At 38.0% G+C, this 21,123-nt stretch overlaps 1 protein-coding gene across 5 annotated transcripts in view; it reads left to right on the top strand.

The window, feature by feature from the left end:
- CNTN5 (contactin 5) overlaps nucleotides 1–21,123 on the top strand; it is a 753,708-nt gene that overhangs the window by 550,411 nt on the left and 182,174 nt on the right. For all 5 annotated transcript variants that reach the window (XM_054805742.1, XM_054805482.1, XM_054805387.1 and 2 more), the window contains one exon: nucleotides 19,026–19,229. In XM_054805742.1, the coding sequence (XP_054661717.1) occupies nucleotides 19,026–19,229 (204 nt within the window). The remainder of the gene's footprint in view (nucleotides 1–19,025; nucleotides 19,230–21,123) is intronic.

Raw genomic sequence — 21,123 nt, 5'->3', positions numbered from 1 at the left:
CCATCACTTCTCACTGCTCAGGGTCTGCAAAAGGAATCTGAAAGGTGTGTTTGCATTAAAACTGCAGCTTTGAACTGCAGCTCCACTAAAAGTAGGAAACCAAGTCCAACTGAAGTGCAGTAGCTCTCTAGTTAGAACTCCCCTGGTTAGGCCCATACTGCACAAATTATACACAGAAATAATAAGGCAGGCTCTAAATGATCTCATTCAGGTACAGAATTGTTAGGAGTAGACTTCTCCAGGCAAATTAGTTATGATAACAAGATTGTTATATTTGGGCTGGACTGCCCTCAGTATGCTCATTAGCTTGTTTACAGGCAATTGGCTCGGGTATCTACATGCAGGACACTGCAAATTCTGGTTTGAAGGCATCCATATGCCCTCTGTCTCTCCATTTACTAAGCTAGCTTTTGTGAATGCAGTTCACAGATGCATATAAAGGCCACAAGATTATCTTAAGGCTGTGGATTCAGTCCCAGGATCCAGGCACCTAACAGTGGCATTTCGGTGCACAACATTAGAGAACTTCCCTATTTATGTGGATCTAGCTATTACCAGTTTCTTCAAAATCATAGGAAGCCTGCATGAACTTAGATCTCTGAATGTCCATCTCTCTCTAGACATGACTGAATGCTACTTCATCATGTTACCTTGTCACTAACAGGTGAGATTTCTTCCTGACCATGATCTGTGATATCAATATAGTTCTGTATGTATTAAACAGTAAAGTAACATCCATTTTTTTCTGATATATTTTTTCAAATCTGACTTTTGAAATAAACTTTAGCATAGAAAGCTATATAATTTGCTCCCAGGAGAGACCAATGTGTAGGTAAAAGTCACATTTCTCCTCTCACCTTGAGAACAAGGCGGACTGTTTTGCTGGTTCCTATCAAAGCACTGGCCACTCGCAGTATTCCCAAAACAACAGCTGGGCAGGTCATGGCTCCAACCATGACTCTCCCTTAAGCTAAGCAGAACTTACTCATCAGTCAGTACCTTCTATTAGTAGTTTGCAGAGGTGAATATGCATGAAACTCCTGATGGCAAATAGAACATTTCACATTCTCTGGACATAACTATCATCTCCTGTAAACTGCTAGGCTTGCTGGGAAGGTAGGACTGTCCAGTACCCTGAGGCTTCTCCTTCTACTAGCAAAAGTGAGATTTAGGGGACCACTGAAGTTTTGGGGTTTTTTGTTTTCCTTAAGACTTATATTAATGTTAAAATGGAAGCCAAATATATGTCCTAGACTTAACAAACAGGTGACCTGTAGTAAGGGGATCTATATACAGGAAACTCATCTTAATTCTGTTTTGTTTTGCTAGTGATTGTGTGCCATAGTTTGTTCTTCACTCATTTTAATTCATTGTGGGAGCATGATGCTGAGTAACAGAAACAGGCCACTTAAGTAAGGGTATTAGAAAATGATAGCTAACTGTACAGGACAGAAAAGTTTCTTTAATAAACCCTGAATGTTTCATATATAAAAGACAAGATAGCACAACTTCTCTATCACTTCTTTACATGTCCAAAACATATAAATGATCATAATGTACGTATAAAATATTTTTAAAACACTGTTTTGAGAGCCATACCTATAAACTGAATGAGTTAGCTATTATGAGTTGAAGGGTTCCTGCACTTCCATCTTAGGATTTACTATATTTTTGTGTTCATTTGACTTTAAGTGAATGCTAACAAAGCTTGAACTTTGTTTTTCAATAATGAGAGGGGAAAAAAAAAAGTGTTAGAAGACAAGTTCACAGTCCTTTAAACTCTATATTCCTGTCCTAATTCTGAGTTAATTCCATAAGGTCATCACGTCTCATCATCCACATTTTTCCCCGGAAGAATCATACAGATGTTTCCCTCTTTCATCCCCTACTTTATCACTTTTACTAGACTGCTTTTGAAACTTTCTTGTCTAGTAATGCTAATTCCCATATGTATTATCATTAAAGTGAATGTCCATGGCCCCTGACATGACTCAATATGGGCATCTGTATTCTTATCTGTGCAACTGATTGATGGCTATGCCTGTAGTTTTCATTATGGAATGAACAAACACAATTAACTTCTGCCTTTTTTTTTTTTTTTTTTTCTTCTACGGTCTTTTCATTACTCAATACATGACCAGTAATTTTGCTTCTGACTTCCCTGGAGCACTTTATAGGGTTTCCTTCCTCAATCTTGTTGAAGGCATGCATCTGAGGATATGAAATTTAAGAGTTTTGGAATGACAGAATTTTCTGTAGGGTAGCATTGTAACAAGCTATGTTTGCCAATGAGGAGCTACTCCCAGTCTGTTGGCAATGTGTTGTTATTAGATTTTAATTACATTTTAATGATCTGCATGTGCCCCAAATTCTAGGCAATGTCTGTATAGTAGGCATATGGATAAATAATCGTTATTGATTTAAACTTTCTGTTATTTTTATTTTTTTAAAATAATTTCAAAAGTAATAAATGAACAGAAATGCGTTACTGATCCAACCGTAATAAATTATCCCAAAGAACTTGTAATTTGGTATTTTTTAAAAAAAACTTTTCCAAGTGTTATCACTGTTGATAAGTCATCCCCACCCCCTTAAAACACTAACAATTCTTTCAAAAAATACACTAAGCTAGAGTAGAAAGTGAAAGTTTAATGTCCCCGGACCCACTGGATCACTCACTAGAGCTGTGCTTCCCCTCAGGGACTATGGAAATGTACTGAGAGAAAGCTGGTTGACCTTGGCCAATTAAGGCAGCCCACGACGTTGGATGAAGGGGCAGCCCTGACAGGGCTCTGCTTAAGAGACATGTGCTCTAGTCTCACAGCCACACTATTGTCAACAAATATTACCCCAGCTGCCAGTTCAGGAGAATCAAAGTGAAAGGAGATACCAAGAGAAGAGGGAGGAAGCACAGGAGATTAATTAATTTTAAAAATGCATTGAGTATGTTGGCCCTCGGGCTCATGCTCTATTGCTTTTCAGGCCCCAGCCGTATGTGGCTATTTGTCTACAGCTTGACAAATGGGACAATAATGATGAAAAGTTTCCGTAGTGAGCAAGCTCCTCTTCCCTAGAGACAAGTTACTAGCCTGTTACTGAGATGTCCTAACAAATTAGACATAACTATCACGAACCCTTCAGTCTAGTGATTAAACAAGACAGCATTGTCCTGCCAGGTTTAACAGAAATGTACATTCACGGTATCACAACCACATTTCTGCAAGTAGTATTGTAAAGGTACCAATTAAAGTAGCAAATGGTGTTGCAAAAACTTTTTCGGTGGCACGGGCTACATAACTTCTACAATAGCAGGAACCCAACATTAATAGATTTAAGTTTGGAGCAGCGTACAGCAGTTACAGTCTCAGAGGTACAGGGCTCCAGCAGAATTGACCCTCTCATAATAACCTTCCTATCGGAATCCATTTGCTGTTTAGTTCTGATGTTTTACTAAGGTGGTGGCTAGAACTATACCGTTTTAACAAACATGTCAGTCAGTTAAATGTCAGAAAGCCCATTTTATTTAAGATAGAAAATTCCCAATTAATCCCAATTACCTCTCCACCTCATACCACGGAAAAGAATAGAGTGAGAGTGCACATGTTAATCAATGTAACTAAGGAGAAGCAGCCAGAAATGCAATGCTGATCAGACAGCTGAATCAAGAGGAAACATGAGAAGGAGGAAGAGATGAGAAATTATTAATTTCTAAAGGTCTGGAGTCTAGCTTTTTCTCTCCATCTGGGGAAATCTTAAAGGATGAAAACTGGAGTTTTCCAAAAATGCAACTCTCCCCAGACTTGGCATGATTAACTGAATTCAACAGTGATTCTGGTAGAGATGACTACTGAAAATGTTAGGAGGTAAGTCTTGATTCAGAATACAAAGCTTTGGACTGAACTGATCTGAGTTCCATACGATGCCATTAACAAGTTTCCCTATATAATAAAGTCAGTTATTCCTTATTTTGTAAGTACAATATGAAAGTGAATTTACAACCATTTGAGGTGATACAATGCTTAATGAGACATAGATTTCTATATAGCCTTATTTAATCAGTTCAGCAAAATTGTTCCAAATAAATGAAGCAGTATGAAAACAATTCTAGTTGCTATATCTAGTTTTCATCTTACTTTTTCAAAAGGGAAAACTAGAAATTGTTTAGAAATACATATCTGGGTATATTTATATTCTTTTTTCCTACCCAATGCAATTGTAACTGTTATGAAGGTAGTTATAACTTTACAATTAATACTTTAAAGGCAGTTGCTTGGATTTTTCAAAGAGAAGATGACTGAATAGATATAAGCATAGTATCATAGAATTAAGAAAAAAATCTGAATAATTACAGCCAAAGACAAACCCCTGTGCAGCAGCCCATGTGCATCCTTTATCTTCTAACAACAAAATATGTTCTCCAGAGCAATAACAGTGGAAAAGTGACTTCTTTTTGATCACAATGCCATCTTTTTAACAATGTAATAATTAATACCACACTTAATTCTGATAATTTGATTGCCCACTTCTATCTCCTCTGTTCTCATGCTATGTTCCAATATTGTTAAAATCATTGCTGATGACTTCATTAGCCAGATAATACAATTCCTGTTGCGTTGATGCTATTACCCTAGAGCAGAGAATTGGTAACTGGAAAATTTCACTTCATGTATTGGTTTATTGAAGCGTTAATTTTCATGGTATTTTCATCTTTCAATAATTAAGAAAGTTTTCCGTTGGAGACTGCAGGGAAAAAAATTCAGGAAGAAGAAGTGGGAAATGAAAGAAGGGTATGGCTCGTACTAATGAAGTATTTGTCTCAGTTTGGCTTTTCCTGCAGAACCACAAGATCCTTTAGGAGTTTAGCAAACTACCATGTAGTTTCAATCCTGAAGAATCTATTTTCAGCTCTGCCAAATGTAAGATAGAAGGAAGGAGCACTACCCATTTTACAGAGGATAACAGAGGATGATGTACAAAGAAAATTTGAATATAAGACTAAAATTGCACTGATTTACAGTCCAGATCTTGTGACTTTACATCATACTTCATGCCTAAAAGAAATATTTGAAAAACATAATCAGTCTTCTGAAAACTATGCATGTACTCAGCACAGGAGGGAGTAGAATTGCCTGTTGTGTTACTTTAATAATGATATTTCTTTTAGGAAAAAAAAACAAAACAGGGAGAGTTGGACAAATAACTTCTTTTTCCATGTGATATGTATATATGATGTGACACATCAGGTGTCACTTTGGCTGCTATTGCTAAGGGGTTGAGGAGGAGAGATTACAATCATGCGACACTGCCCTGGGCTGAAAGTAAGAAAACAGAAGGCTATGTATTATCTCTAAATAACAATTATGTGACAAGTAGAAGATGGATGGAAGCAGTTCACTGGGTTTCCAGTAGTGCAGAACAATGTGCATAGGGACTCAACAGTGTATTGTCTGTATGTAGAAACAGGTAAGAGTTACAGTTTCTACATTGTTAAATTTTAAATGATTGATTGTTGCTGAGGTTATTTGTAGTGATTTATTTGTACAACATGGTTGAACAACATTATCAGCATTCCAGGGCAGTTTGCTAATGTGACATGTATCTTCCTCTTCATCTGCACTTTGGGTTGTTTTTTAATTAAGGTGAAAAAAATAATCTGTCACTGTCATTCTTAATACTTAAAAATTGTCTTTTGGGGACTATAAATTTGGTTTTATGTTATTCTCTTTAGCTTATGTTCACATGTTCCATTGTGTTCAGAAAGATGTAAATGGAGGATCCATTCCTTGGTACATTTAAGCCTAGAAAATATACCAAGAAGGAGCTGAGCACTAGACCTTGAGCATCTGGGGGATTATGTGATCTTTACTACTAAGTTGTTTTGGTTTTTTTAAATCAAATTCAGAGGGAGGATGAGGGGATAGCAACCCATCTCCGATGTTCATCTACAGAGCTTCTAAGCATTTGTTGACTATAACTTTTTTGTGTGTGTGCATTGGCATTTCTTCTAGATGTACAAAGAGCTGGTGAGGAGAGGAAAGGATATTAGAAATTTTAAAAAAATATGTATTAGTGGAGATTTCACTTTGACTATGGCCTGCTTCATGACTGCTGGGAAGTTACTTCCTTCCATCTTTAGCTTTTCCGTGTAAAAGTGATGATAATGGTACTGCCCTTGATTTGAGATCTTAGGATAATAAATACTTCAGAAGCAAAGGATCAGGCCCAAGAAAGGTCCATCAATCATATTGTGCCATGGTGTGATGGGTTGACCCTGGCTGGGGGCCAGGTGCCCACCAGAGCCGCTCTCTCACTCCCCTCATTCACTAAACAGGGGAGAAAAGGTATAACGAAAAGCTTGTGGGTCGAGATAAGGACAGGGAGAGATCACTCACTAATTGTTGTCACGAGCAAAACAGACTGAACTTAGAGAGGAAATTCATCTAATTTATTACTAGGCAAAACAGAGTAGAGGAATGAGAAATAAAATCAAATCTTAAAACACCTCCCCCCACCCCTCCCATCTTCCCGGGCTCGACTTCAATCCCGGCTTCAACCTTCCCGCCCTCAGCGGCACAGGGGGATGGGGAGTGGGGGTTACGGTCAGTTCATCGCATGTTGTTTCTGCCGCTTCTTCATCCTCAGGGGGAGGAATCCTCTCATCGTTCCCCTGCTCCAGCGTGGGGTCCCTCTCACAGGAGAAAGTCCTTCACGAACTGCTCCAGCGTGAGTCTCTCCCACAGGGTACAGTCCTTCATGAACTGCTCCAGCGTGGTCTCTTCCATGGGGTGCAGACCTTCAGGAGCAGACTGCTCCAGCATGGGTCCCCCACGGGGTCACAAGTCCTGCCAGCAAACCTGCCCTGGCGTGGGCTTCTCTCTCCATGGGTCCACAGGTCCTGCCAGGAGCTTGCTCCAACGTGGGCTTCCCACGGGCCACAGCCTCCGGGTGTCTCCACCTGCTCTGGCGTGGGGTCCTCCACGGGCTGCAGGTGGAATCTCTACACCCCCTCATCCTTCCTCCATGGGCTGCAGGGGGACAGCCTGCTTCACCATGGTCTTCTCCACGGGCTGCAGGGGGATCTCTGCTCCGGCGCCTGGAGCACCTCCTCCCCCTCCATCTGCACTGACCTTGGTGTCTGCAGAGTTTCTTACATCTTCTCACTCCTCTCTCTGGCTGCAAAAGCCCTCTCTAAGTGTTTTTCTTCTTCTTAAATATGTTATCGCAGAGGCACTGATTGGCTTGGCCTTGGCCAGGGGCGGATCCATCTTGGAGCCGGCTGGCATTGGCTCTGTCAGACACAGGGGAAGCTTCTAGCAGCTTCTCACAGAAGCCACCCCTGTAGCCCCCCCCGCTACCAAAACCTTGCCACGCAAACCCAACACACATGGCCATGGTGGAATTCACCAAACACTGACCTACAGATAGACCCAGCAAAAGCCTTTAAAGTTATATTAAAACACCTAGCACCAAGAGAATATAAAGCAGAGAGGCAGTGGGGTGTATCTTAAGCTCAATATGTTCAGCCATACAAAAGTGACTCTATGGACTCCGAGTACTCAGTTTTTGCAAATACAATTCCTATGACAACAACTACTTGTAAAGAGTGGTGAAGGCTGTTAAAAAAGATTGTGTTTTGAAGTGTAAACTAGAACTGCAGTAGCCTTTTATTTTCATTTTTACACCCAGAAGCCTGAAATTAAATCTTGTTGAATAAATCTTTCTTCTATTATTAATCCTTCCTGGCATTAGGAATCAAGGTGAATGAGGGATAAAGTGACAAATTTAAGTTGATCTCTTTCTTGGAAGTACAAAAAGCCAAACTGAAACATACATATGTACTCCTTGAGAGACTGATACTCTGGTAAGTGGAGATCTAGTGAGTATTTTCAGCCAAATTAGAGAATCTGCTTAACAGAGCTTCTGTTACTAAATGATGAGTAGAGGAAAGCTAGGGATGTAGAGATTTTGCATCTCAGCTGAAAAAGAGATAATGTCAGTCTTGCACTCGACAGAGCGATATTGCACAAATTTGGATGATCATCATCCTATCATTACTTTGGGTTTTTTTTGTTTTGATTAATGTCCTAGTTACACCTTTGAAATGCATTAAACTATTGGTATCATTGCAATAGTCATAAAATGAAAATTCCGTGTAACGCAGCAGCCCACTTGGGTGCAGGATTCTGGGGTTCAGTGCAGGTAACAGTACTCTGGACTATGACCTTTCATTGTGCTGATGCCTGCAGCAGATTTAGGTGAGAAGTAGACCATGCTGGAGTAACTATCACACCAGTGCCATTAAAATGTAGAGAAAAATATCATAACATGATCAGAGAACAAAAGAGATATAAAGTGTGAGAGAGAAAAAAGGAGAAAAAAAAAATACTTTAAATTCTGTTGAATGTTTTGCCAGAGAAAATAATTTCCACATATGAATGGTCTATACAGTGATGTGTTTTCCTGAGCATTAAACAATATCCTCATTATTTTCTAATGCCACACTTTTCATATGAGTACAATAGTTAGTCAGTCATTATGAAAGAATCCTTATTCATTCAAATTATTAGGAAATAATCAACTTGTGTTACTGTATGTTCATCACATTTCCATCATAAAAAGGTTATAATAATAATAATCTATCCAAATCAGAGTTTATCGGTGACTTGTCCTGCACATTTGTCATTGCCAAGTTTTATATCTCCTGTAGATCAGTGATTACAGCTGCATAGTTTTGCTTTTAACTGTTAAAATATTCAGCAGTAGAGGACAAAGAATTCCAGAAATGATCTTTTTGATCACACTTTGCAGCCAGTTTTTAATCCTTTCAATGCACAATAAGTTAGTTTTGAGGTTATTCAAATTCTTTTTAATCAGCATGTTCTTTAAAAAAACATGAATTCTAGGTACATTACAGAAACTTTACTGTCTTTGTCAATAAAAAGAACAATAAAAATATACTGAGTTAGTTTGACTAGATTTATCTTCTTCCAATATTTTTAATTATATCTCACTTTTTAAATTGGATATTAATCAAGTCTCATATCAGTCATTGAATTAGTTCATCTAAGATTGAAGCTGATGAACTTATAATGCTGTGAATCTTCCTGATTACCCTTTCTAATGCTGGAACAAAATTATCTCTAATTCTTGTCTTTGGAAATTACTAATCATAGAATCATGGAATCATTTAGGTTCGAAAAGACTCTTAAGATCTTCGAGTCCAACCATTAACCTAGCACTGCCAAGTCAAACCACTGAAACATGTCCCTAAGCACCACATCTACACGCCTTTTAAATACCTCCAGGGATGGTGACTCAACCACTTCCCTGGGCAGCCTGGTCCAATGATTGATAACCCTTTCGAGGAAGAAAGTTTTCCTAATTTCCAATCTAAACCTCCCCTGGTGCAACTTGAGGCCATTTCCTCTTGTCCTATCACTTGTTACTTGGGAGAAGAGACCAACACCCACCTGGCTACAACCTCCTTTCAGGTAGCTGTAGAGAGCGATAAGGTCTCCCCTCAGCCTCCTTTTCTCCAGGCTAAATAACCCCAGTTACCTCAGCTGCTCCTTATAAGACTTGTGCTCTAGACCCTTCACCAGCTTTGTTGCCCTTCTCTGGACACGCTCCAGCACCTCAATCTCTTGTAGTGAGGAGCCCAAAACTGAACACTGTACTCGTGTGACCTCACCAGTGCCGAGTACAGGGGGACAATCACTTCCCTAGTCCTGCTGGCCATAGATGTTTCAGTAGTTCTACCAAGTCAGTAGTATTGATTAAAAGAGATGCAATGCTAATGGTTAAATTCTGAATTAAGTTCTCTGGTATTACTTCTTTAGACTGTTTAAATTCATTGCTTTTACCATGCACTTTTTTTTCTGCTTTTCATAGAAAATAGCATTATACCGTGACATCTGCATTACCTAGTATGTTATAAAATATAGAACATCAATTTATATGGAGCATTCAGGATTTTTCTACATAAGTATTGATTTCTATTTCTACCTAATAACAGAGGAATATTGATAACTAAAGCTGTTGTTAGAATTCTTTTATTTACTTTCAAAAGATTTTAAAAACTTCCTATTAGTAGCTTGTCTCACTTGCAATCAGAGTTTTCTCTTCCCAGTGTTTTTCTTCCTTGAAAATCTTTTTTCAGTCCTAACCACAAATTTACGTTTCCACCATCAGCTTTTTTTTCCATAAATTTACATCATTTTCATATTTTCTTTACTTACATAAGACAACAATGCATAGTGATAAAATGGCCTTAAATTCTGAAATTATAGCATGTCTAAACATTCCTTTACATGAAAACGTTACTGAGAATATGATATCTCAAAAATTATTTCAAAATATGACAAGAAATTTTTTTATTTCTTTATTATTTTTTTTTAAAGAAAGGAAGGCCCATAGTCAGGCTGAGTTTGAGTTCCACAAAGTTACTGCGACACAATATTAAACACTGAAGTTGTAAGCAATGAGATGATAATGAGGCGTTAAGAAACAGCCAATACAGATTTATCAAGAACAAATCATATCAAATTTAATTTTTTTTCTTTGAAAGCGTGAGTGGCCTAGTGGAAAGAAAGGCATATTTAGCATTTGTGAATGACTCCTAGCTGCATAAGGTTACAATCACTGCAGAGCACAGAATGAGAATCCAGAAGGATCAGTACATTGGAGAAATTGCTTGCAACGAATAACACAAAATTCAGCAGAATGCAGACTATACTTACCAAAGATCAAATTTACAGATAGAATAAAGGAAAATAAGTGATTAAACAGCGTTCTTCCTTAGAAAAATACTGCTATTACAGAAAATGGAATACTTAGTAGAATGGAAAATTGCATACTTGAGTTCTGGGACATACTAAGACGACTGCTACCTATAGAGTACATGAGACTATTATTCCAGTTATCAGTAGGGTTAATGTCTCAAATAGAATGCCATGTCCAGCTTTGGGTCCTACATTATAGGATGTAGAAAAGCAGTAGAGATGACAACAATAAAACTAAGTAGAGAATTCAAAAACATGACTTCTAAGGAAAAGTTGAAGAGATTTGTTTGATCTAGCCTAAGAAACAGAAGCCTTATACACACAAGGATTATGGTCTTCCTTTGTAACTGTAAAAGTATAGGTCATCAATACAGTGTTTTCAATACTTTCAATATGGTAAGTTGAATAAGTAATAAACGATATAAAAAAAAAGGAATTACAAAGATTAAGGGAAAGTGTCTAATTATTAACTGAGCCATGAAATAGGTTATTCTGAAGATCTAAATTTAGGAGTATAACTCACTGGACATTTTTAAAGACTGGGCTGAGAATGTCTGATCTTGCCTGAAGGCAAAAGAAGGGCCTGAAGAACATGTGGGTTTGAGTTCCTTTTGATCACAATATTTTGATTCTTTATGGAACAGATTTTTTTTTTTTTAAATATGAAAATCATGCCAGTGACAATCAAATATACATAATAATCTAGCATCCTTTCCAAGAAGCCATATTTTTGTTGTATGTTATGTGGTCTCTTTAAAAAGCAAATGTATGAGAAAAAGATTTCATTGGTCTTTACATGTTTCAGTGACTGGCTAAATTTCATATATGTCAAATGTACAAATGTGATTATACCAGGCTGTGCACACTGGTAATAACAATACAATATTTGTATCCTCCAGTACAAGGTCAGTTCTGACAGTACACTTACCTTTTCTACCATATTTTTAGTTATTGGCCGTGTGAATGGTTATAAGAAAGAAAATATTTGAAGATTTATCACTGTAATTAAATCTGAACAAAGACAAATATGTGATTGGTAGAATTGTGTTTCAGGTAAGTAAGCAGTAGATACAGAGCCCCCAGAGCAGAAAAGAAGCAATTTCATTGCTAGCTGATAAATCGACAATATCTATTTGCTCTATGTGGGTGCATTACAATGCAACAAATAAATTACCTTCATTAAATATTTTCTTGGAGGATTAATGAGCACTGATAATAAGCCACAGCATCACAAAGAAATGCACCAAAATTATTTATCTGGTTGTGGTGGGAGGCTGGAGGAACAACCTATTGTTATCATTCATCTTAGCTAAAAAGAAGCCTTCCTCCTCGCTGAATGTGTTCTCCATCATTAGAGAGTGCCACATATTGCACCCTTATTCTGTTGCTGGTACACAGAAAATGTGATGATAAAGTTGAAAACTGGGCTTGAGATTAAATAAGATTTTGTATTTTCAGCAGGGGAGATTCAGGCATATATTTTTTCTGATACTTTTTTTTGTTTAAACAGAATATTTCTGAATGGTAAAGCAAAGCCATCATGCAAATTTCATGATTTATAGCTATGTATAGTAAATTCAGCCTGTAATATGGAGTGCACTTTTGCTGCTTTTCTTATCACTAGATTAAAAAAAAAAAAAAGCAACTTCTTCAGAGTTGCTAAAACTCCCAGATTATCTCAGATTTTGGCTGTCATCAGGCATCAGTACCATTTATTCATCAAGTACTGCCATCTTGTGGAACTGGAGTAATCAGAGGAAATCCTAAACAGAGAAATATATTTTCCCAACAGGATACTGGAAGAAACAGAATCCTATATCTCCCACTGCATCATAAAACGAAGACAAAACCTAGATTTATTTCTTGTATAAACACCATAACTCCACAGAATTGCAATTATGGGATGTGTATTTGCATGTTTTGCCTTTGAAGATGCAATATTTAACCATTGTATGGACCGTACATTTAAGTTTTAGGTGGCCTTACATGAGTTAGCATGGCGACTTTCTTGTTACATCTTCACTTGCCACCCGAAATACCACTTTGCTCATAGGACTGATGAAGAGGCTGTCCAGAAAACTCATGTTAAAAGGATGAAACAAGCAATTTCTCAGGAGAAAAGCCTTGAAACAAATCTGGGAAACATTCAGGCACTAACAAACACAGCAGTGAATATTTGGTGCTATCTGAATGCTTCCAGCACAGCTCTCGTTACAATGCTTAAGGGGTTATTTCTTACTGACCCACAATGACAGAAAGACTTTTGCATTACTATATTACTGACATTTTCTGCATCAGAATGGTATCTCCAAAAGCACAATACAGCACTAACATAAATGCTGATATGTCAGTATTCCAGCTTCATCCATTATGGGAAGTACGACACGTCGTGACAGTTTAGGAATTAGTGTTGTGAAATGGAGAAAATAGATCTACGAAAATCATTTAAGAAATTACAGTAAACAAAATTTCACACCATATATTCCTTTTGGCAGGAGATAGATGGTCTCTTCTCACTTCTTTATCACTCAGTGACCAGATTTTCACCTACATAGCCCACTAAAAAGTACTTAATAAAACACAGAAACAAATTGGGCATTTAAAAGGCTTTCCAAATGACCTTCAGAAAGCAGATACAAAACTACTTGGGGAGTTTTTTTGGTAAACAAGGCTGGTCAGTCATAACATGAAATACCAGTTTCGCAATTACCAAAACAACTTAAAGCATTTTCAGACTAAGACTTTGCATATAACAGAATTTACCAACAGAAGAGTCCTCCAGCCCAAGCCACAGGAGAATACCGATTTACAACTATCTTTGTAATTCATAATTTCTCTCTTTTTACTCTGTGTTTCTGTTTGCATTGATGAATAGTATCTACATAAAAGTTACTTCTGTGCTGGCAGTCAACTGTAATTTCCAGGAAGGGCTTTGCATCATCTTTGTGGGTTTGGCATAGGTGTCACATTAAAAATAAAAAAGATAGGCATAAAAATAAAAAATAAACTCAGCATATATTCTGTAAAAATACTCTAAACTTCTGTAGAGTGCAGTATTCACAGTTTCCTATTTTCACTTACACTTTTTCTCGCTATTGAACATGGAGAAACCATTTACTCAGTCTTTTCTCAAAAGGAGATGACTTCAGCATGTTCATATCTAGGATATTTACTTCCTCATTTTACAATTCTAGTTTAGGTTATTTAGATTTTAGTAACACTGACTTTCAGCTTCAAAATCTCTTGAAGCTTATCATTATTTACCTGTCAGGCTTGAGATGCATCTCTGGAGTTTAGCGTCCTATTAAGAAGTTAGTACAATGACACTTGTGCTTTGTGCTTAGCCAGGTGACACTGATTCTAAAATCTTTTAACCTAAACCATTATAGGAAAATATAGGCATAAAGTTCACTAACAGCTGCAGTGAGCTGTGTACACATAGGTATAGTGTCATCTGTGTGGTCTTAGGCTTCTTGTTCTGAAATTCAAAAAGTTCAAGCAGCAGTTTACCATTTTGTAAGAGTGGGATTTCAGATAATATTTAAATGAAAGCTCCTCTTCTTGTAGCGTGCTCCTGTGCTGAACTGCTGAGGGACTTGTGGCATGTAACTATATTCACCATTGGTTTAGACTATTTTACTGTGCATGTACTATGGATGACAAACTTGTCTATAGATAGACAGCAATGTTTTAAATGTTGATTCTCCATCATTCTCTCTTTATTAGTTATTTTTATATGTCACTGCAATCATCTGGGTATTCTCTTATGCATGATACTGCCAGAAGAAAAAAACAAAAATGATAAAACAAAACCCCAGGTTTTGTACTTGAACAGCCTTCATTAAGAATTCTGTGATTTAAGAACCCTAAATTTTAATTTTGCTGGCATACGAATCGGGACATTCAGAGCCCCAGAATATGAACATCAATGCACGTTTCATCCTCTACTATGGCTGCAAATTTAGAAGTGCGAGACATTTGTACAATGGATCAATGTCAAGGTACACCCATTTTCCCATAATTGCAGACATTCTCTTAACACTCTTTTGTAAAATCACTTCTGCAAGATCATCCATCTATTTCTGTCAGCTAAAAACTCCTGGGTCCCCAGATCCCAAGCCAGCTGTGTTTTTTTCTGACTGTTCTGCATAGCATGCATTGGAAATCGCAGTGTTTCCCTGAGATATTTCCACTGAAGCCTATGCATACTGTGTGGTCATAACCCTCAAAATTATATTTAAGAATCTGCTGAACTCATTAACCAGGTCAAATAGGCGAGAAACTTCATAAAGTGTGTAAGGGGCTTTTCACCTGCAAAGAAGGTTCAGAATTCCAGATCAATTTCAGATCTGAGTATTCAGATCTGCAAAGTCTTCAGGTATTTGAAAGTGTATTCCCAGGGTTTTGCTTTTTAGAAGTGAAAAATAGGAGTAATTCCTTCAATGTCAGTGGGTTGACAATGATCAAGAAGTAAACTGTTAGCACTTTTGTCTGTACGTTGGAGTTTGGGCTCCTGGCTGGAATACAGATGCTGTAGGTATGCACAGATAGAAGCATTAACCATAGCTTAACAGCATAAATTATTTGAGGTTTAGATTTGGCAGAAGTTCTGTTACTTTTTTCTCTTTATTTCTAAAAATAATTTAGAAGGTGGCAAAATGATAGCATTCCTCCCCCACCCAGATTCAGCAGTAGACTAAGTATTCTGTTTCCTTAGAGGCACATAAATTTATTGCCTGAAATCCATTCCTTAGGAGTAGTTCTAATTAATAAATGAATAATTAACTGAGTGTGTTTTTAAGCTACAAATGGAAATTCTATTCTACATGAACTACCAATGAACCCACAATGATGACTACTTTACATTTGGTTTGAACTACTTTTAAGCCAGAGCAATTAGTGAGACTGATTGCTTTCCATTTGAATTGGTAACAGGTGTCTTCAATTAAAGCCTATGCATTTTCCTTGAACTTGTATGTTCATCATCACGTTGTAGAATTTTATGCTGCCATGAATCATTTCTGCCAGATAAGTCATCATGGCAAAATGATGTGGCAATGAAATTTTCAGAGAGAAATATTTTGGGCTAATTAGTATTTTGCCTGAAACATAACAGAAGAGGAAGGAAATTTTGAACACTCGGAGAGTTCTCTGTGAGCCCTGAATTCCTCAGGGTCCTGTGTAACCACTCAGAATTACAATTAGATCTGAAAAAGGTTTTAAGCAAAAAGTCAATGTGTGCAGCTTAATTCCCCATTTTGGAGAAGTCTTCCCCTACTGTCAGGTAAATATGTTTAGTCCTTTAATATAGCACTTTTGTACCAATACCATCAGTTTTTCATGAGAAAATTTTCATCTGACTTCAAAACTGGACTGAACTTCTTCAAAATTAATCCAGAACAACCTGCATCTCTACATCACTGCTTGCACTGTTGGCTTGTCTTGGTTAAAAAACTAGTTATTGTGCTTTTCTATTCCTTTCTGGCCACTGTGTCAGGGAATGGTATAACACAGGGATAGAAAGGACAGATCAGTTGGAATTTCCAATGCTTTCTATACTGATAAAGTCAAACTGCACACCTGGCTATGGCATATATTTAGCTAGGATGTTAATGTATTTCATACTTCTTGTACCATGAACAGCTATACCAGTTCCTCTCCTATCATTAGAAGAAAAGCACACAGAAAAATTTTAATTTTGAGGTGTTTCCTCTCACCCCATTGACCCTTTCCTTTTCCAACTAACTTGATATCAAGAAAACATTTTGACTGTAGTGGGGATAAAAGTATGATAGAACCAGACTGACATGCATGCGATTACTGTCTTCATATCGCTGTTGAAGCTGAGAGTAGTCACCTAAGAAATTTGAGTGTAAAAACTTGGAACTTGCTATACCAATGGAGCAGTCTGCATATTGGAGCAGTAGCAGGGTTTTTATATACCTGAACTAGGTTTGGCTTTTCTGATTTTGAGTCAGTTCTTTAAAGACTATCACGGGGCAGGGGGAGATTACAGAAGAAATGGCCTTACAGCTAATGTGCCAGTTTAAGTAGTGAAGAATATTTTTTTTAAAGTGTGAAGACAAAATGAAACAGTGGAAGGTAAGATTGAAAGGAGAACAACATATAAAAAAGTACACATAAGGTTAAGGCTTTAAAGTCTCATTCCCTGCTAAATGAGAATCTCATTAACTTTACTGATACTTCTAATGCAGAGACATTAATACATCTAGGTTTTTAATAAATCACAATATAATCTCATACAGAATAATAGGAAATAATCTTTATTCTCAAACAATTATTGTGAGTTTAAAGGGAAAAGTATATACTTTTCAGGTGAACAGAATGATTTGAGGGATAAAAATGAGAAGCAAGGCACTGGCTTTAATTTTTGAAAAATCACTTTGATTAGTCTTTGATCCATCAGATTATGAGGAAAAGCACTTGCTTTGGTTTAAGGAATTATTCATTGATCATAAGGATTTAAGCTGCCTATAGGAAGATTTCTGAGATTCTTCAGTGAAGCAGATAAGGTAGAAGTGTAGTGGGGTAATATTACCTGCAAGGTAGGTTGAAGAGTTATTAGAATCTGCTGATTTTAAAAACAGATGTTCAGAATTAAAAAATGTTTATACACACACATGGAAGAAGTCATCTGTAGCTCTATAGGATGCATCTTACAATCATAGAATGGTTTGGGTTGGAAGGGACCTCAAAGATCATCTCGTTCCAATCCCCCTGCCATGGGCAGGGACACCCTCCACTAGACCACGTTGCCCAAAGCCCCACCCAACCTGGCCTTCAACACTTCCAGGGATGGGGCCTCCACAACCTCTCTGGGCAACCTGTTCCAGTGCCTCACCACTCTCACAGTAAAGAATTTCTTCCTAACGTCTAATCTAAATCGACCCTCCTTCAGCTTAAGGCCATTACCCCTTGTCCTGTCACTACACTCCCTCATAAACAGTCCCTCACCAGCTTTCCTGTAGGCCCCTCCAGGTACTGATAAGCCGCAATTAGATCTCCCTGAAGCCTTCTCTTCTCCAGGCTGAACAACCCTAACTCTCTCAGCCTGTCCTCACAGGAGAGGTGCTCCAGCCCTCTGATCAGCTTCGTGGCCTCCTCTGGACTCTCTCCAACAGCTCCATGTCTCTCCTGTACTGGGGCCCCCAGAGCTGGACACAGTACTCCAGGTGGGGTCTCACAAGAGTGGAGTAGAGGGGCAGAATCACCTCCCTCGACCTGCTGCTCACACTTCTTTTGATGCAGCCCAGGATATGGTTGCAAGCGCACTTTGCCGGCTCACGTTGAGCTTCTCGTCCACCAACACCCCCAAGTCCTTCTCCTCGGGGCTGCTCTCAATCCATTCTCCACCCAGCCTGTAGTTGTGCTTGGGATTGTGCTGACCCACGTGCAGCACCTTGCACTGAACTTCATGAGGCTTGCATGGGCCCACCTCTCAAGCCTGTCAGGGTCACTCTGGATGGCATCCCTTCCCTCCAGCGTGTCAACCACACCACACAGCTTGGTGTCGTGGGCAAACTTGCTGAGGGTGCACTCGATCCCACTGTCCGTGTCACCAACAAAGATGTTAAACATCGCCAGTCCCAATACTGACCCCTGAGGAACGCCACTCGTCCCTGGTCTCCACAATCAAGCTGTTGACCACAACTCTTTGAGTGCGACCGTCCAGCCAATTCCTTATCCACCGAGTGATCCATCCGTCAAATTCATGTCTCTCCAAGGATGACAAGGAGACAAGGATGTCATGCGGGACAGCGTCAAATGCTTTGCATAAGTCCATGTAGACGACGTCAGTTGCTCTTCCTTTATCCATCAACACTGTAACCCCGTCATAGAAGGACACCAAATCTTGCTATAGTTTTCATTGACATTTTGAAGACGTAGAGAAAAGAATGCTTTATATATTAATTCTGACTTGACCTGAAAGATTAGAAAAGGGAATTATCTAGTATTTATGGGTGATTTCTGAATCTGTTGAATAATTAATTTTCTTGACTCATTGCTTATGTTGTTTCCAAAATTCCAAGGAGAGAAAAAAATGTATTCTCTTCAGTTGTAAAACAAACAAACAAACAAAAAGTTTAAAAGCCTTTAGCTTTTTATAGATTATTTAAATAAAGGTAATGAATATTTATTGAGTGTAACCATTGAGATTACACAATATTGTTTCCATAATTGCTTTCCCTTATTTTTTCTGTTTTTTTTTTTTTTCTTTTTCAGAGATCATCTATAGCTGGGTATTTAATGAGTTCCCATCATTTGTGGCAGAAGACAGCAGACGCTTCATCTCTCAGGAGACAGGCAATCTCTACATCTCCAAGGTGCAAACATCTGATGTTGGCAGCTATATATGCCTGGTAAAAAACACAGTGACAAATGCCAGAGTTTTGAGTCCTCCTACACCTCTGACACTGAGAAACGATGGTAAGAAATGCATTATTTCTGGGTACCACATGGAAGCAAAAATGCTAAGCCAAAAATACTCCAGTTAATTTAAGAACCATGATTTTATTGTTTCTCAATACGTGCATGCATTTACTGCAGCAATCAGCAAAAGAAAGGTGTTCAAGGAGACAGTTTCTTTTAAAACATCTAATAGTTGTGAGAATATTTAGACCTCCGAAGGCTGAGGTGCAATCTGACACCTCCTGATGTATTTCGTTTAGAACAGTTACTCTTTTTTGCTATTCTGGTGCTCTGTCACAAAGAAGCAAATCTCCTTTCTCAGTAATGTCTGTTTCTTCAGGGCTCAGTTCAGTTGCCTCAAGGCAAGTGGCCACTGCCCCACTGAGATACCCTCAGGCATCGGAGACGTTCACAGGGGACCGGCAAATATCACATAGGGCATACAGACCAGCGGCAGGGTGCCAGGAAAGATACATCCCTGCAGCTCCGGTGACACAAGGCACACATGGCTAGACAACTCAACAGACATTGTGTTGCTTAAAACTTTACCTGTTGCTGTACTGCTGTTACACTTCCAGGCTCCAGTTCAATGCACTGGTTCAGTACCACCAAGAGCACTACAATAGCTTTGATTACAGTAATAGTAACCCAGGTAGTTTTTAATTTCGTCAAGGCATATGACTGCAGTATGTTTTCTGTAAATAAGTACCTAAATCTTATTAACAAAAAGTGGCTTAGGACTTTTTCCCAAAAATCAAAAGAAAACACCTTACAATAATATTTCTCATGGAGCAGTATGACATTTCAATATAAATGTTATGTAACTCTGATCCTGTTGGAATATTTGCCTATAGAGGCAACTGTGTTATTTGCTCTTTTGCAGCAAAAAGATTAATATTTATTACATTATAACTGGGTTTTGTTTTTGTTTTCTGTCAGAATAATGTTATTTTGAGGATAATAATTAATGATTCCATAAGTGCCTATATTTTCCTTTTTTCCAAGATCTCCCACATTTAATGATGCTTTCTAGTTCTTCAGAAATACGTTTCAGCAATGCAGCATATGTGAACCCATACTTACATAAATCAGAGAGAGAGAAAGAGAGAAAGAGACTCTGAGGCTTTTGTCTTGCTTATAGTTTTTTCTAGAACTAAGACTAGTCCTGTGCTGTAGAAGCATTACAAAAGCTGGAATTAAACACAAATTACTTTTAGTTTAACAGAGTAAGTTAAAAAATGTATTCACAGATGAGAATGGAATTAAGTTAGTTTATTCATAGTAACAAGTTGAAATTTCTGTCTGCACAGCAAGCAGCCTCTGCAGCAAAAAGCTGCGTGTTTTATTGTATCCATTCCTATTTTCTTTTGCTGTTTTAGTACCTATGCTAATTATTGAGTTTCAGGTATTTAGTTTTCCTGAATTAACATATCAGACCTGATCTTTTCAATATCAGCCTTTGAAATATAAAACCCCCAAACACTGACTGTCTCTTTAATCAGTTCGAACTCTGACAAAAAAGATAGATTTTTTATTGTCATATTTATTATTCATATTTTTCTCTATTGTTTCTTTATGACATTTCTTCATGCTTTTATTGGGTTCCAGTTTTGTGCAGATATCCAACAGATTAATTATCCATATTGTACTTACAGTACGTAGGCACACAATACAGTACAAGAAATGGAGAGAGTAAATAAGGATAAATGCAGCGGTCTACATCACCGAGCTATGAAACAAAATCTGTGAAGGAAAACTGCGCAGATTTTCTTAAATGTCAAGTGGGTAGTATATACCAGCCTCAAGCAAATTTGTGTTTCACAGCTGGCTGTCATACAACTGTCACAATCCAGCCTTCTGAACTGTGCTGGAGTATCGGGCAGGCATTTGCACACAGATGAACTGCTCCTCA

The sequence above is a fragment of the Grus americana genome, chromosome 1 (assembly GCF_028858705.1).
Source record: "Grus americana isolate bGruAme1 chromosome 1, bGruAme1.mat, whole genome shotgun sequence".
Lineage (NCBI taxonomy): Eukaryota > Metazoa > Chordata > Aves > Gruiformes > Gruidae > Grus > Grus americana.
The sequence above is the reverse complement of the archived record's forward strand: the minus strand, read 5'-3'. Positions and strand labels throughout refer to the sequence as shown.